This window comes from Daucus carota, chromosome 3 (genome assembly GCF_001625215.2).
Source record: "Daucus carota subsp. sativus chromosome 3, DH1 v3.0, whole genome shotgun sequence".
Classification (NCBI taxonomy): domain Eukaryota; kingdom Viridiplantae; phylum Streptophyta; class Magnoliopsida; order Apiales; family Apiaceae; genus Daucus; species Daucus carota.
Genome location: NC_030383.2, coordinates 55,294,949 through 55,313,775, shown reverse-complemented (window position 1 = coordinate 55,313,775; position 18,827 = coordinate 55,294,949). Strand labels below are relative to the sequence as shown.

Here is an 18,827-nt window from a genome sequence, read left to right as displayed (position 1 = left end):
TTCACGCGATTTTTAAATGATTTTGGCCTGGTAACCGTATTCCTGTGATAAGGGTGTTCAGAATTCGTGTCGCCATAGTATACAATGGTATTACATGGGGGTGGGAGAAGGCAAGATAGAGACTCCGTTGGATTGGTGACGGTTAGTGTTTTGACGGTTGTTGCTTTGGCAGCGTAGATGAAGCAGAACCGACATAGATGGATTACACAAGAAGAAATCAAGTTAATTCAAAAAAGTGTGCAAATAGTGGCAGTTTTTATCTAGTTTGATATCTCCGTTTCAGATCATTGTCACCCATCATCGACAAACGGGAACTGTCTAGGTAAGTCCCATGTGAAGAAGGTCATGGGCTAATGTATATTAATATTATATCACACACTATATTATTTATTGTGCACTAAGCCGGGGGTCTTCACGGAAACAGCCTCTCTGCTTTAGGGGCAGGGGCAAGGCTGCGTACATCTTACCCTCCTCAGACCCTGCTCTAAGCGGGATATACTGAGTATGTTTGGTTTGGTTTCTCCTCGTTCAAAATAATGGTCATCTTGATTTTTCTTCTTTTGAGACTTTTTTGAAATGATGATTCGAATAATTATGTGATATCGAAATTTGATTGATTTTGATTTTGGATTGATTTAGCGAAAAGCCCTTATGTTCCAAAATAATGGTCATTTTGATTTGTACATGTAATTTGAGGTGTAAAAAAATATATTTATACGTATTATATTTAAATTTTTTTTCTTAAATAAAATATAGATGTTTTATATTTATGAAGAAAAACGTGTAGATTTGTGTATTTTTATATCACGAATTACGTATGAAAACACTACAGAATATTATTTTGGAAGAGAGAGTACGTGAATTCGGACGACGACCGATATTCCGTTCATTTTTCATATATATCGTGTGCTTTGGATGCTCGACGAAAAATAGTAAGGGGAGGTGACTAGTAGCGGAGCTGTACATTAAGATATTAATTAACAATATTATTTTTAAGTACAATTATTTTAGAAAACTTATGTTATGAAATTAAAGTTTATAATCTAAACTAATACATATTAAACTTATATTTGTTAAAAACAATTATTATTATTATTATTATTAGAAGCTACTAACAAATATACAAATAATAATGATAAAAACTAATGGATGTTTGCTACCATTTATGATATAAAAACAGTGTCATAAAAAATCCTACCTTAGTGACTTATGAGTACTCCGATTGATTGGGAGTACTCGAAATAAGTACTCGATTAAGAAATCACACACACACACACACACATATATATATATATATATATATATATTATAATATATTCACATAATTGTATGGGAAAAAAGAGGAAAAATAGGTTTAATAAGTAGAAAAAAAGAGGAAAAGTATACTTTTCAAACTCGGTTTAATAAGTACTCGATTTGACCTTATATTTTGCACATACTATACTTTTCTTCTTTCTTCCTATGTTTTTTAGTATCCGAGTTTATGCGATTTAGTCAAATTTGACCAATATTTATCTATTTATCGGTCAAAACTGAGTTATAACTTGAGTACTGTGAAATCAACTCGGTACCGATCCGAGTCTAAGTACTCGATTACGAGAAATTTTTGCCGAAGAAGACCCTTATATCATCCTAAATATCACTTTGCAACTCAAAACATTATATTGCGCAATGTTGATCCTTTTTTTATTTCTTAACACCAGATTGTTCAATGTTTTGAAATCTTGCATGCCATTTTACGTGAGGGGTGTATTGGATTGGGATTTTAAAGCATTTTTTTGCATTCATGAAATCCGAGGCTATTCGATTGAGATTGTTTGAAATCCATTAAAATCTAGAGGTATTCAATTGGGATTTTAAACTATGCTATAAAATCTAGTGGTATTCAATTGGGATTTTAAATTATGCTTTAAAATCCGATGGTATTCAATTGGGATTGTTTAAAATCCATTAAAATCTGATGGTATTCAAATGCTGATGGATTTTTTTTCATTTCATAAAATGATGGATTTTGTGTCATTCTTCAGTGTATTTTAAGTTTTTTGAAATCCCACCAAATTCAATGGGATTTTGAAGCATTGTACCTAAATTCTATTAACTCTGCGACATTTCATCAAGAATCCGCAAAAAATCAAAATCCCATACAATCCATTAAAATCCATAGAATCTCAATATGGTAAGGCGTGTTACGTTTTATCAAATCTTAACTCAATATTATATAATATTTTTTTAAAAAAATCAAAATATTATATTATAATATTATAATATTATAATATTATATAAATGATTTTGATAAATGATTCGGATCAGTTATCACAATTTTGATATTACACGATTCCTTTTCTTGATTTCGGGCGAGTTGATAGATATTTCAAACACTTAATAAAAGTGATAAAAACCCGAAGCTTGAGGAAAAATCAAAAAGATTTTAACATCCTAATCTTCTGGGTAATTTCTTGAGAATTAAGACACACTGTTATATAAACCCCTAATCCTACGCCGTCGTATAACCTCTCTCCCCGCTCCTCGCCGTCGTTCGCTGTCACGCTAAACCCTAACACCAATGTCTCGCTCTGGCGAAGATCCCGACCACAATCAAACCCCTACCTCCGACGATATCGTCGACGACGGCGATGACTACGAAGAAGAAGAAGAAGAGGTCTCCGAAGAGTCAGAGCTCCGCGAACAAAAGGCGAGGATGGAGCATCTCTTCCACCGCATCTCCAACGATACGGTGCCGTTGCGAGTTCACGACGTGCTAATCAAAGGCAACATCAAGACGAAGGAGGCGCTGATTGAAGCTGAGATTCAGAGCTTAAGAGAGGCGAGTTCGGTGCAGGAGCTTCTCAAGGCGGCGAGTATTGCGAATGCCAGGCTACAGAGGCTGGATATTTTTGAATCGGTTAATATTACGCTTGATTCTGGACCAGCGGAGTTGCCTGGGACTACGAATGTAATTGTGGAAGTTGTTGAGTATAAGAACCCGCTTTCTGGCGATATCGGAGTTTTTAGCAGGCCTGAGGTGGTATTTTTGTCGAATTACATGTATATATGCACATTTATGTTTATTCATATCTTCGTGTTTCGTTTTGGATTGGTGACTGTTTACTTAGTTGATTTGTTTTTAATTAATTGTTGTTTTCATGTTATTGTTAGAAAGTGATTTTTAGGGTTTTAGGTTGGTGTATGATTGGCCATATAAAGTGTTTGAATTCGGTGTACTGGAATTGAGGATGATGATACGAGCATTTGAGTATTTGATAGTTTGGAGATAATGTTGACCTTTACTCTGATTTTGAATAAAAGAAGTGGGATTAGTGCTCTAGGTAATTTTGTAGTGTTTAATGTATGGTAATCATTTGTGTTGAACTGGGATTTATATATGATACTAATATAAGTATCGTGCATGACGTTTTTGAATAATCCTTATGCAGAATTATGTTAATGCTGTTAATTCCTTTTAAAGTTTTCTGTTAATTTTGTTATTGTTGAGATTGACAAACTTTGTGCGTTAGTCTTAGAAATGACATTGATTTTAAAGCTTTGTTGTATATAGTCGTCCATCATTAAATGATATTGAAATACAGTATCTAACCAATTCGGTTATGACATATAGGGTATACCTATCTAAACAGATGGAAACAAATAAAATGTCGCACAGCTTTGCATATGGTTTCAAATATAATGATTTTCTAGGTACATCTGATGTGAATCTCATCGACATGTTAATTTCGATCCTAAGGGCATTTGCTGTGCTGTTTAAGCGCAATCAATGTTATTAAACGCGATATGCGCACAGAAGCGATAAGGTCCCCTGGAGCATAAGCGCAATGCGAAATGTGTGGATTCATTGAAGACAATTAAATATACATATATAAACATATGCAAGTAGAATATTGTTAATTTACATATAAGAAGACATTTAATTGATAAAACAACCAAATTCATCCTCATTTAGATCCAAAGTAGAACAATTTAAAGAAAGAGTAGCAAAGAATTCCAAAGTTAGTCCATTCTTTCTTCTTAATATAATTAAGAATTCGGATCCTCAATAAAGGCTTGTTCATCTTCCTCAAGCCATATGTGTATACTGTATATACAACAATTATATGTATAAAATATATCAGTGTATACAAAATATGTGTATCTTATATATGTGTATATCTATATGTAAGAATCATAAAAAGATGAGTTTAAAATTTCTCCCGTTCGATATCTCTCATTCTTGTATGTATATCTGGTTTCTAGTATCTATTAGTGTTAGTTGCTACAAGGCCCGTAGATTTTTGCATATGCGTGCTTTAATAACACTGAGCAATAATTGATTTTTAATGAATTTTTAAATTTTGTGTAATTATGATCTAATTTCAGAACTTGTTTGTAGGCTAGAACCTGGTCACTAGAAGGAGCACTCAAGTTGAAAAATTTGTTTGGGTATGGAGATCTATGGGATGGTTCTTTAGTTTATGGTTGGGAACAAATGTCGGAGGTTAGCGCTGGTGTATATTTACCCAGATTTAGAGGATTTCCTACTCCTGTAACTATTCGAGCATCCCTTTCTTCACAAGATTGGTTGAAGTTCTCTTCTTTTAAAGAGAAATTGGCGGGAGTGTCTCTCGGCCTCCTATCAACCAAGAATCATGACTTGGCATATAATTTATCTTGGCGTACACTGACAGATCCATCACAAAGGGCATCTAGGCCAGTGAGAAGGCAGCTTGGCCATAATTTGAACTCTGCACTGAAGTATACATATAAAATTGACAAGAGGAATTCTCCTCTTAGACCAACAAAAGGATACGCTTTTGTTTCTACAACACAGATAGGTGGCCTTTCACCTGATAGTCGGTGTCTACGCTTTCTTCGCCAGGTTTGATTATACATTTAGTACCTGTTTTTGTTATGAATTTAACTTGTTTGAACTGTATTATCTGTTAGAGTCTGTTTTTACAAGTAACACTACCATATGTATGTATACACGTGCCCTTTTTGCTGTGGAGATTCATGAGATCTGTTCCTGTTCCAGTTTTCAGACTTGAACTCACTCTTGTAAGGAACTTGGATAGGAGTTGAGGCAAACTGACTGTCCGGGTAGCAATTGCTCATTGTAAAGATGGAGATACAGAGGCTGTGTGTCTAGGCTTTAAGCCCAGAGCTTAAAGTCATTTTGATCTTTAAGTTAAAAAGTGTATGTATAATAAGTCAAAAACTGACTTAAAGTTAATAATAAGTCAGAAACTGAGTTAAATCCAGAAGTTAGGAGGTACTTTTTGTAACAACTTATTTTATCTTTCTGATTTTTTATGATAAAAGTTGATATCATCATAATTCATATATATAGATAACTTTTAAAATATATTATTATTATTATTATTATTATTATTATTATTATTATAATATTATAATTATTATTATTATTATTATTATAATTATTATTATTATTATATAATTTTAATAACCCATAAGTTACCCATAAGACAAAATTACCCAAACAGACAACTTTTACTTCACACTTATCACTTTAAGCCACATTAAGTCATAAGTCGTTATTTTAAGTTTACCCAAACAGGCTGAAAACGTAATTATTGAAAGTACTTTTGTGTATGACTACATCGAACAACAATAATTTTTTATGGACAAGGTAATTAAAATGACAGTAGTTAGAAATTATTTTCATTTTCTTATTTAGCCAAGATTAGTTGATGGCTTCAATTCACAAAAGCAGTATCTAAATGCTTTTCTTTTGCTTAGGCATAGTTTGAATATCAGACGAGCAACATGGGATCCTAGGTCAGGTGCCGTCAGGCTGGGTAAGGCTACAATTCACACATGTCCGGTGGTAGCGAACTCAGTTATTAGCTCCTGATTAGTGGCAATACACAAGTCTAAAACTTCTTTACCGACTATTAACTCGTGGTGTTCAGCATACATATCTTTACTAACAACAGTAGCTTAAAATTATATGTGTAAGACTATATATATAGCAGTAAGTGGTTAAAATATAATTCATACAGCTGTAATGAATATTGATAGTTTTCTAACAACTAAAGAAATTTGTAGTACGTGTTACCAAAATCTGAAGTCTAAAGTCTAAACCGCGCTTCTCTATTGTTTTATATACTTAATTTCAGATCCTTTAGCAAGTTCTTACTCTCAGGACAAATTAGTTTTGTTTGATTAATATAATTCTTAGCGGTGTTACTCGTCTATGGAGAGGTCTTTTTTTATTGGGGCTGCTATGAAATTAATTTCTGGTAAAGTATTTACCCCTACCTACTTTCTGTTGGGTTTGCAACAGTTAACACATCATATTGTTTCTTGTACTTGTATCTTTTTCCCAGGAACTTGATCTTAGATGTGCTTTTCCCCTGGGCTTTTATAATGCTGCACTCAACTTTGGGGTTGGTGTTGGTGTACTTTTTCCATGGGGGAGTGGATTCCGGAGTAAACCATCTTCTTTGCTTGATAGATTCTACTTGGGTGGCAATTTTTCTCCTGTTTGCACATTGGGAGGACCGACGTCTGTATTGGGTTTTAAAACACGGGGGCTGGGCCCTACTGAACTGAGAAGGAAAGTGAATGATGATAGTGAGAGTTCTGACAGTCATCCTGGTACTGATTTTCTTGGAGGTGACCTTGCAGTTACCGCATTTGCAGACCTTTCTTTTGACTTGCCGTTGAGGGTGTTAAGAGAAGCAGGCATCCATGGACATATTTTTGCTTCTGCTGGGAGCCTCAATAAATTATCAGAAAATGAATACAGAAATTTGTCTTACCAGAAATTTCGTGAATCACTGAGAAGCTCCATAGGATGCGGAGTGATCATACCTACCAAACTTTTCCGTATGGAGGTCAGTCATTTGTGTTCCAAAATCTAAATATTATACATTATATTATTTGGACATGAAATAATTGCTAGAACTTAGATGTGCGTGCTAGACCCCTTTTTCTATCACATTGTAAATTATAGGTTTATGTGTAAGAGTATTAGTCCTTGGGCCACCAACTGTAAATATTCATTAACACCCTTCTTTAAAGCATTTCCAGCCGTACTATATTTGAGGAATAGCATGTCCTTTGTGACAAAACTGAACAATTAGAATTAACATCAATTTTGTGGTCTGCACTGCTCATAATCCTTGATTGCCATCTTAGTCATTGTCAAAATCAAGAGTCAAAGAGGTTTATAAATTAAGAATCCCACAATTGGATTGTGTCCAGCAGTCAAGCCTGAGTGTCGGTAGCATGGATTCGAATTTATTATTTTAGTACGTTCCAAAGATGCCGGGTGAACATATACGGTATGGAGGATTCAGGTGGGTAGAAGTAAAAACAGATGTGGGGTAGAATATGGCAACTGAAGCCTTGTTTAATTTTCTAATATAAATTTGCAACTAGTAAAATCTTTTATCATTGAACCGTATAAACTGTATGGTGAATTCCATATATTTGCTTGAGGAGTTTTTTACAATTTGAGTATCCTCTAAAGATGTATGATTCTCATATACAATAAAAGTGTTGGCATAAACTTAGCTTAGCTTTTCATTTACAGTCTGGTGCTTGATTTCATTGTTTTCCACATACAGTCCAGGTTTACGTTCTCTTGTACAATCTACATAGTTACAGGGCACTTTATCATACTGTGGTTCTGTTTTGTTTATTAATTATTTTTGCAGCTCATATGCAGCTTATCTTATTGTGTGTATAGCTTAATCATGATTGTAACAGATAGATTGGACTATATTGTGCTTATTAACTTAAAATTGTTGTTTTGCTCCGAATATATAAATACAACTTCTATATCCTCTGGAATCTGGACTACAAAAATCTTTAGTTAAGATCGGCTCAACAGTACTATTCACATTTGTTCAATGTTTCACCAGCTTGTATCAGTGTTCTGAAGTATTAACCGAGTCTAACTGCTATATCTGTTTCTCAGGTTAACTATTGCCATATAGTGTCACAGCAAGCAACCGACCAAGGAAAGACTGGTGTGCAGTTCAGCTTTTCTCCACCGAGCACTTGAGAGAGTTGCTATAAATTTTTTGAGGCCCAGAACCCCATTTTTTTTTTGTCATAAAGGCCCAACGCATTTAGCTGGCTGAAATTTATGAGATTTTCGTTCTCCATGAATCATTATTAACATTTGGGCCTTTGATATTTTGTTATCTAAAAATCTAGACAACTTATCCTAAATGCCTGGCGTAGTCACTGGTACCAATAAATTGTGCAACTAATTCAGTTTTACAGCAGTTTCTTATTATTAGCAATTTCAAAACTTTGACTGATCTCTGTCTTTGATAAATTCCTTCATTCTATGCAATTGGATTCTTTTCTTTTTGTTTTTCTAAGTTGCTCTATGGCTATTGCCTAAAAGGGAGTGTTTAATTGATAGCAATGTGATGCCGGGAAGACCAGACGTGAATTTTTTACTATACTATATATATATGCTCTATTTCATCAGCGACGGTATATTTTGTAGTATATTAACTTTCATTATTTCTCTTAACGGATTGGTTGTTTATAATTTTCTTTGAACTAGTCCAAAAAAATTGTGATTAAATTTGTGCATCCATGTCATATGTTGTCTACCTCTTTACATATTTCACTTGCACATTATAATTGAGAACGATTGAAAACACGTTCAATAGACATTTATCGGCATATTCATCGGAGAAACTAACCACATTTTGCAAAACATTCGCCCAAGTTGAAACTTAGTAACATATTGAAATATTATTCAAATATTCAAAGTAATGTAGGTGGCTACAGTAACATCTAAATATATACTCGTCCTGTCCCAAAAATAATGATCGTTTGACTTTTTCACGCATTTCAATATGTTCGGAAGATGTACTTGTAAATATTATTTTTCAATTTTTTTTATTTTGTCTAAAAATATAAATCATAAAAAAATTTGAAAAATAATATTTACAAGTATCTCTTCCGAACATATTGAAATGCGTGAAAAAATCTAATGATCATTCTTTTTGGGACAGAGGGAGTATGAAACTAATTTGTGAAGTTTCTATTTTTTGTACCGGTTAAACTATATAAATTTATCCTTATCTCAATTTAAGGTGCTATTATACACAGCAAGCTAGGATACCACGTAAGGAAAGTGATGTTTTCTGATCGGATGATGATGTTTTCTGAACGTGTTTAGCTTTCCGCATCTCCAGGCCTTTGGAATATTTAGTTAAAAGTAACTAATATTCTGGGATATTTAACTAAAAATAACTAATACATGTAAAAAAATCTACCGCCAGGTTTTGCCGTTTTGAGAGTCGACCTCCAAAATTAGGGTTCTAGCCGTCACTTCTCCGCTCTTCAACCTTTATCCTCTTTACTGATTATTCATCTTGGCTCTTCCATCTTCTCTCGTATTTATCACTTTTATTAATAAAATCAAGATATAACTCTTTTCGGTTGTGTTCTTGTTGAGTACCTTGTCATCAAGGTTGTGCCCATCTTTTTGGGATGTTTGTGTTTGTTTTGATGTTTTTCTGTGTTTTGTTATGAGTTTTGGTAACGTTTCTAAGAAGGACTTACATGGTATTTTGGGTGATCCGTAAAGCTTGGATAAAATATGGTACGGTGGTGAATATCGCAAGAGCTCATCTTTCACGACCTAAAAGTGTTCATTGTTTGGGGTCATTTGTTGATTAAATATCAGTTGATGTAACTGATAATTCTGAACATTGAGTTACAAATGTTGATGCTTATGTGATGGTCAATTGCGATGCTACGATGATCGGAACTGATGTAGGCTCGAATGCTAGAGATTTGATTGTAATATTTTTTAGAATTAAGAATTTAGATATTCAATGTGTTAAACAATATGAAAACAAAGCGGCTATATGTTTAACTCGTTTTTTATTTCTTAATCATGTTGTAATTGACTGTTCGAGGTTTGTCTTGGCTGGGTTTCAGTTATTTATTAAACTAGTTGAGAAGCCGAGTGTTGCGGCGGCCTATAAAAATTATATTAATGATTCAATATTAATATTTGTAGAATAAAATAAATTTTCGGCGCCCTATAAAAATTCATATTAATGATTTCAAATTAATATTTGTAGAATAAAATAAATTTTATATTATAAACATCTCGATGCAATACCAATATTAATATATAAAATTGCAAAATTGGACTATAATTCATGAGTGAAAAAATGAAAATAAATTTCTACATGTAATTAACGATTTAAAGCATCACGAATCTTAATTTAAGTTGTGTTTTTTTTTTGTTGAAAAGAAATCATGTTCTCACTAACATTGTCACCTTCCTCCAATTTCTTTGGATTGGTTGTGCACACAAACATCAATATTTATGAGATAGCGGTCTATAACTATCATTGTTAGCAACAACTTTTATTTTTTTAATACTGTATAAACAATCTTCACTTAAAAGTTGTTTCAACCGAGCAAACAGATATTATGAAAGTGTTGCATGAATAATATTTTCCAGTATACAAAGTAAATCATATAAAACTTAACAACAACAGACATGTCCGATGAACAAACCAAAACAAACCAAATATTATAAAACAATAACCAACAAACATATATTAGTAAAGTTAATTCATTTATCTTTTCATTCACCAATATCATTTCAAAACTATATTCTTCTTCGGTATTTGGATTTGTCGACTCCCACATCCAACAAACTTACTCCTATCAGCCAATTATCTCTATCGCTGACAAACTTACTCCTATCAGCCAATTATCTCTATCGCTATTCAAAGCATCTAGCACAGTGTAACAGTGAACTAGTATTAGATAGAGAAGATAAATAGACACAAAACATTATTTATGTTAAATTTTATAATGTCGGACCTCAATTTATAGGGGTTGATTTGAGAAAAGACTAGCTTATCAGAAATATTTTATATATTTGATATACGCATTTTCAAAAAATATGGTCAGTCTTGGAAGAGAAGTAAGTCTTTTTTGGTATCAAAATAATTGAAAAGAAGTTTCAAATTCTGATTTAATATTTATTAAGGGAAATAGTTTTTATTTTTGATATATTACAAAAGGTAATTTTGAAACTTTGTTCCAATATATTCAAAACTAAAAAAAAGTAATTTTTATTTTTGATATTTTTAATATTAAAATCATAACTTGAAACTATATTCCAATAATTTTGATACTAAAAAAGGTAGGTATTGATTGTTGAAATTTTGAAAAAGGTAGTTATGAAACTTGCTTGTAAAAGATAGTTCTGAAACTTGCTTCCAATATATTCGAAACTAAAAAAAAAAAGTAGTTTTAATTTTTTATATTTTTTATCCAAAAATTCCAGAAAATTAGAACGGAGCAATCTGAGAGCACCAGTAGTTTTAATTTTTTATATATTATCCAAAAATTCTAGAAAATTAGAAAAATAGAACGGAGCAATCTGAGAGCACCACCTACACGCCTCATACTTCTCCTTTATATAAGTGTATTGATGATTTTTCACTTTTCGTCAAAAAAAAAACTAATACATGTTATAAATAAAATTTATAGAGATTATGTTAAAAATTGAAACTCGAATAAAACATTTTTGTCATCTAATTTCAGTCAACCATGATAATTATATTTGACCAACTTCCAAAAAGACCTATCACAAACTCAAATAGAACATTGTTATTGTTTATAATTTTAATCAATCTCATGGTGGGTATATCCGACCATCCTCCATGGACCTCAAGATTCCACATCATCAGTTATCATATTAAAGAGTATATTTTATTAATAAAAATTTGAAATAATAACACATCATTTTTAGCAACTTTTATATAATGTATTATATGTCTAAGTTAGCCAAACATTTTTAACAAAACACTGTCAGAGATGCGTTAAAAGAATTCAAAAATATTTTCAAATAACAGATTGCCTCATTTAATTTAGTGATTAATGTATAAGATTGGTCATATTACTATTAATGATGATTATGAAAACAATCAAAATTCATCAAACTAAGAGTTAAGAAAATTTTTAGAAATATTTTTATGATCTCTATTTTTTTATTGCTTATGACCATACTTGTGTCTATTAATATTATTTTATTGATATAAAGACTCGTGCTGTATATATGTTATTTGAAGTATTATCACTTACAGTCGCACATATTGTGATTGTTTCACAAAAGTCGTGTATTGGTGGAGAAAAATTAAAAATAATAATATAGCTACAAATTCAAATTCATATATTATTGTATTGATTCTGAGGCAATGAAAAATTTATACAAAAATAGTTATGTATGGTATACATGAGGTTATTTTTGTAGTTGCTGTCACTAATATCTTGGAGTAATTTACACATCTTGAGAAAAGTAATAATATAGCTACATATTTATTATTAAACAATTCAAAATGTGTTGAACTCCTATATTATTATATTGATTCTGAGATGATGATAAAGTCATAAAAAAATAGTTGCGTAAGATGTTTGGTATGCATATAATTATATCAAAATTATTGCTTATTGTGCAACCATTTCTATTTTACAATCTTGAGTACTTCCGATACTCAAACATATCTTTGACATTATGCTATACTTATTTACAATTTACAAATTTATCCGTTAACACAATTTACAATTGTCGCTTTTATATATCAATTTTATCGATCAATTAATTATTATAATCACAAATCATATTTTTTAAAAACTAAATACTTTTTTATCAGTTTTTGTCAATGTTCTAAAAATCAATCGAGGAGGCCGCCTAGGCAGTGCCTAGGCGCTAGACGACACCGAAATGGGAGGCCGTCTAGGCAGTGCCTAGGCGCTAGACGACACCGAAACGCTCCAATTCGGTCTTAGGCAGTGAATTAGACATTTTTTTACGAAAATCGGTGGTAGGCGGTCCAGACGGCCAATAATAATAATGAAAATTAATAAATAAAATCTAAAATTATGATTATATTATAAGAAATTAAGTATTAACTTATACTTAGAGGACGCCTAGCGTTTTCTAGAACACTGATTTTTGTTAAAAACAAATTCGTTAATTTTTTAAACTCTATGTATATGAATTCATCGATTTAGTGGAAAGTTATGTATTCTTCAATAAAAAAAAGTGATTCTCTCATTCGAAATTCTTTTAATAGAATAAGAATTACTTCATATTATATATGATTAATGAAATATAGGTTTAAATAATACTACTTATTATAAAAATTATTTGTAGTGATTTTTGAATTATAAACAATGCATCTACTTTATATAATAGTTTTAATATATTCATACAAAGCTTGATGGGCTCATAAAATTGTTGGGCTTTTATGCCAAACCCATCATCTCATTTGTTGTAAATGCAATAGGATAACCTTAATAAGTACCTTGATATACTCTACCAGCCGCATATAGTTGCCATTATCAATCCCCTTCTCCTTACTAGGGGTGGCAAAATCTGACACGACCCGAAACACGACCCGAAACTGACTCGAAAAAATACGAATTAGGGTCGGGGGTTTTGACTTTCGGGTCGTGTTCGAGTTGGGTAAAAATTTACCCGAAAAAATCGGGTCATTTTCAGGTTGACCAGAAATACCCGAACCCGACCCGCTTATTTTAATATTTTATATATATAATATATATTATAATTAACATATGTATTAGACCTGCCTTCGAGGCTTCAGCCCACAACTAATGAACTAAAGCCCAGTCCACGGATTCAAACCCTAATAGTACTAATAACAGTAATAAGCCTCCGCCTCTTTGGTTCTTTCATATTCATCCACGCGACTGCATTATCTTGCCTATTTCACTGAATCATCAAATCCAGTATCAAATTCAAATCTAAGCAAGCACATACACTGATCGAGCCTCCTGCTAAACCAAACACAAACACAAAAACCAGCCCGGGATTCAATTCGTTTCACCTCAGCTCATCTTCAGTATCGTAAGTTTCAATGGTAGATGAATGAATTATATAATCAGATCTTCTGTTATACAATTTGTCTACTCACGTAAGTTTTTCAACATTTCTAGTTTGATTTTGATATTTTAGATCTAATTGTAAAGACTTAAATAATATCAAAGTGATTTCATATACTTGGTATAAAATTTTGATATATATTCATGTAAGATTGTAGTGAGCTAATCAGATCTCTTATTTTTGTATAATTTTAAATATAAGGTAATAGCTTTATCATGTGATTTAGGATGATTTTTACAATTTAGAAAATAGTATTCTCTACTTTTATTACCATTCTAATAATTTTGAATTTTGATCCACAGATGTTACTTAGACCCGTGTAGATCTGGATAACATGTACCAAAATATAGTTGTATCTGATTATCAAGCAATGAAGAAAATGCTCCATATTCAATATTTCTCTGGTAAGTTGTTCGTATTGGTCAGTAAAGACATGTCAATCATATTTAATATAAAATTTCTTTTTATTATTTGTAGTTTTCAAGTGTTTATTTACATCTAGAAAAAGGAAAATAGACCTTGGATCTCTAATATCGATTTAAGTGGCACTGGCTTTAAAAGCGTTTATTACATTAATTTATATGAAACCGATGTCTTTAAATTATTTGAACACTAGAGTGTAGTATAACGATGTCTTCGGCCCGTAAAAATAATACCATAAACTCAACTATTTTCCCGTAACGGATGACATTTGATTTATATCTAGACTATTGAAGAATCTCGTAAATGTTTAATTCTTTAATGTTTTTTTATTCGAACCTGGATGTGTTGGAGACAAAATCTCAAATAAGAAGCTGGAAACAGCCAACGAGAGAAATAAAAGCCATACACAGACGGTGGAGCTGGAATCGCTGTACCGTTTTCCAGACAAGAGGGATGATCTTGAAACAAAGGCATCACTATAATCATGTAAGGAGAAATTCAACAAACCCATAAAAAGTCAAATACAAAATTAGGTAAGAATATGTGTAAGAGGTGAAGCTTTAGGTAATTATATGTAAAACAAAACAAGTAAGGATAAATTAAGATTTTTTTAAAAAAAATGAAGATAACAAGAGACATGTGCTCGTGAAGAATTAATATGTGAAAAATTGATCGAAGCCCCATATTAAGAATGATAATACATTACTCTATTTTCATGTTTATATTTTGCTGAAATTTGTAAATTCACGATCTCTTTTCTTAGGTTTTACATCTCCGAAGTATTACCGAAAGTCATTTATAGTAATGATTTCAAAGTAAGCGAACACCTGATGAAGGTAAGGTCTTTTCATTGTCAATGTTGTGGTTCATGTATGAGATATATAATTAGTTTGCTCGATATTGATGGTTGATTAATTGCTTCATTAATTCTACTTACAAAATTCTCCCTATTGGATTTCATTTAAGTTGTAAGAGTTATATAATAAGGAGCGAAGCTGGTTGGTGCAGAGTCAAATCCTGGTGCTTTGAAGAAACATAAAAGTGTGATAAATAAGGAGTAGGAGGAATATATGTACATAGCAATCAGAAGCTGAAAATGATGACTTAATCTTAATAGTTTTTACTAGTTTCTTTGCTCTTCCCAATTTTTTTTTCTTTTGATTTGTAAGAGTTACGCAAATCTATAAATGTATTATTCATCTTTAATATATGTAAAATTTTATAATTAATTTCTATATAAATGGATATGTTGAAGTTCGATTTCTTTTACATATATAGTATGGAGTCAGAGTCAAATTTTGGTGTCTTTTTGACCCACAGTAGTGTGATAAATAAGGTAAGAGAGAAATATATGTGTGTAGCAATAAGTTGGTTAAAGTTATAAATAAAGGGGTACTAAATTTGGGCTTAGTACATTTAGTGTCTGCCATGAACATACGTATAGTTGCTCTAGATTCTTCGTTAGAGTTAGTGTCATCCCAACCTTTTCCCTCAGCAATGTAGACCCTTCCTTTGTGCTTGGCCATCATCGATTCCAACTTCGCTTTCAGCTTCTCATTCTCTTTATTCAAGTCCTCTTATGAATTAATCTTCTTCTAATAAGAGGTGAATGTTCTTTGGAAGGAGCCGTCTTGAGTTTCCTGCACTCAGTTGCAAAATGCCCTTGTCTTGCTTTTATCGATAATATTTGGTTTGAAACTATTGTTGCTTCTTGAGCCAAATCTTGATCCTGAATAACCATTCTTGCCTTGGAACTTCCTTCTAGATTCTTTCTTGTACTGGGGGTTCTTTCTGAATTTGATGTTCTTGAACCTGGCAGCCATATAAGCCATGGAATTATCCTCAAGTTGCTCAAACTCCTCTAGAGTGTAAAAATCGTCCTCCAGATTCGTTGAATTTTCATCAATTTCAGCCTCAATAATCCCAGGCTTTGCATGGTGTATTCAGATTTGACCGATGAATAATCACTTTTTGCAGATGAATAGTTATTCTGGCCATAGTCAATTAGTTCTTGATAAGCAAAGTATGGCACATCAGCTAGAATAGAGGTAGTCTTTTGCATAGCCGCATGTTTGGCCTTCAGTGATCAAGCACCACATATATCTTTCTTTTCTCAAGTTTCATCTAAAGGTCTTTAGTTTTTCAAACAACTTTTCAAGGGACATAGATCTGAAGTCGCTTCTTTCGCGGATGGATTCAGTCTTGTTTACTAAATGTGGTGGCATCACTAATATTGAATTTCTGTTTATCTCCTTCTGAGGATATGTTTTTTCATGGAGAGTCAGTTCATTCTACAACAGCATGAACCTCTTATAGATTTGTGAGATTGTCTCACTAAGTATATATAGATTTGAAGGCTTCATATCAAGAGATAAACATATCGTACCAGTTCTCCTTCACTCTTCGGATCCCTCCATCAATGCCTCAACAACATCCCACATTTGCTTTGTAGATTTAAGGCTCAATATCAGATGAGACATTGTCTTGTTCATTGCTTCGACTATGATGAGTTGCAGATTATGGTCATGACTCATGAGTAATATATATCTTATCAATGTCAGTGAAGTCGCCCTATTCTTTTGAAACAGATTTCTGAGGTATGTTGTTATGGATCAGAAAACAAAGGGTGAGCTTCGTACTTTTAAGACTGTTCTCGAGATTCGAGATGCCTATGTATCTTTAGTTGTGTAAAGAATCAAGTCTGAACGTGGTTCTAGTTTGGAGGGGTAGAACCCTTTATATAGTAGTCTCGATGTTAAAAACTGATTGGAAGTATGATTCCACGTATTAAAAACCTCGTAGAAGTAGGTTTCTGTATTTGAGATAGGATAAAACTGAGCTTTGATCGTTATCCTCAATAGTTAATGGTTATCCGAGACTCTGGATAGTCATCCTTGAAGTGTTAGACTCCTCATAGAACTCTGAAGTTCTAGAGCTTTCTCATTAGTTTCCTACTCAAAGTAGGATTGTGAATTTGGGACGTGACAGGGCTCATTGCTAGACTCCAGCCTTGACAAGGCTGGGAGTAGGGGTGTGCATGGTGCGGTTTGGTGCGGTTCCGGACATTAACCGTAACCAAACCGTTAAATGCGGTTCGGTTCGGTTAATTATCATAACCGTAACCACACCAATTAAAATGGTTTTTCGGTTGTGGTTAACCATTAGTCGATTACGGTTTTTTTTCGGTTTTTATACTATTATTTGCTACTTCTGTCCATAATAAATTTTTTAAAAAATATACAAAATTTTCATGAACATGTAAAAGTATGTTTAGTTACTCCTATTTCCATATACGAGGATATAGGAAACAATACATACTTTTATCTAAAAAAAACTTAATACACAATAAAAACTAAAACATACATATTTCAACAAGAAATTAGATGATATCAAGTCAATAAAATTATCCAAAATTAACTAATCATGAAATTCAAATAAAAAGTCTTCAAAAAGTACATAAATAAAAATAGTAAAATAGGTTTCATAATAGAATTTGATCAGTAGATTAACAACATAAATAATTATGCTCTATGGCAAATTGCAATAGTCCTAGTCTTCGATCAAGCGCTCCTCCAAATATTTGGGTGCCCTTTCAGTTATTTAAGTGACTCGGCAAGTGAGGGTCTCTGGACAGGAAGCCTCGATATAAAATAAGATGTGAAGTGCAAAATTAACTGAGGTGCTTCATTATAATTAAAAAATATATACATATACATATGTTTCGGTTCGGTTAATTTCGGTGCGGTTTTAGCATAAAACCGAAAATCAAACCGCACCATTAGTTTCGGTTTTTTATTTTGGTTATTTTCAGTTTGGTTTTTCTCGTGTGGTTTTTCGGGTTTTTTTGCGGTTTCGGTTTTTTCTGCTCACCCCTAGCTGGGAGCTCAATGATGGACTTTGAGAATCCACGTAGCTCGATTGTGGATGTTAAGTGGGCCTATTTACAGGCTGTATTAATTAATTATGGAATATATTAATATTTAAGTATTTTTGGCCTTTAATAACCGGGCTTTCGTATTCTTGGGCCTTAATAATCCAATAATAATTAAGAATTATTTATGGCCCCTATCATATGCGAACTCCATATTCAACAGATTTAGGAATTATCTTTATCTGTATATTAGGACTAGGGCTGAGCAAAACAGGACCGAAACCGAAAAACCGGACCGAACCGAATAATTTCGGTCCGGTTCGGTCCTAATTTTCTGAAGGTTCGGTCCGTTCGGGTATTTCGGTCCGGACCGAAATAATATACGGTCCGGTCCGGTCCTCATCAAAAAATTTCGGTCCTGGACCGAATGGACCGAACTTATATATGTATAATATAATTAATATTTTTATTATATATTAAGTATAATATAATTAATATTTTATATATATATATTAAATAACATATTAGTATAATTATACTATATAATATCTATATTCTATATAACTTTCTACTATTCCTAATACATATGATAGGAAGCTAAGGATG

At 32.4% G+C, this 18,827-nt stretch overlaps 1 protein-coding gene and 1 long non-coding RNA gene across 2 annotated transcripts; both read left to right on the top strand.

Moving 5' to 3' along the window:
- The first annotated feature begins 2,353 nt into the window (after nucleotides 1-2,353).
- On the top strand, nucleotides 2,354-8,288 carry LOC108215112 (uncharacterized). Its single transcript, XM_017387463.2, has 4 exons — nucleotides 2,354-3,022; nucleotides 4,385-4,870; nucleotides 6,342-6,851; nucleotides 7,940-8,288. The coding sequence occupies exons 1-4, from the start codon at nucleotides 2,564-2,566 to the stop codon at nucleotides 8,024-8,026; spliced, it is 1,542 nt and encodes a 513-aa protein (XP_017242952.1). The 5' UTR covers nucleotides 2,354-2,563; the 3' UTR covers nucleotides 8,027-8,288.
- A 5,374-nt stretch (nucleotides 8,289-13,662) lies between these two features.
- On the top strand, nucleotides 13,663-15,861 carry LOC108213549 (uncharacterized). The gene is made up of 3 exons (XR_010289513.1): nucleotides 13,663-13,891; nucleotides 14,230-14,331; nucleotides 15,114-15,861. It is a non-coding gene; the product is annotated as an uncharacterized LOC108213549 (long non-coding RNA).
- The last annotated feature ends 2,966 nt before the right edge of the window (nucleotides 15,862-18,827 follow it).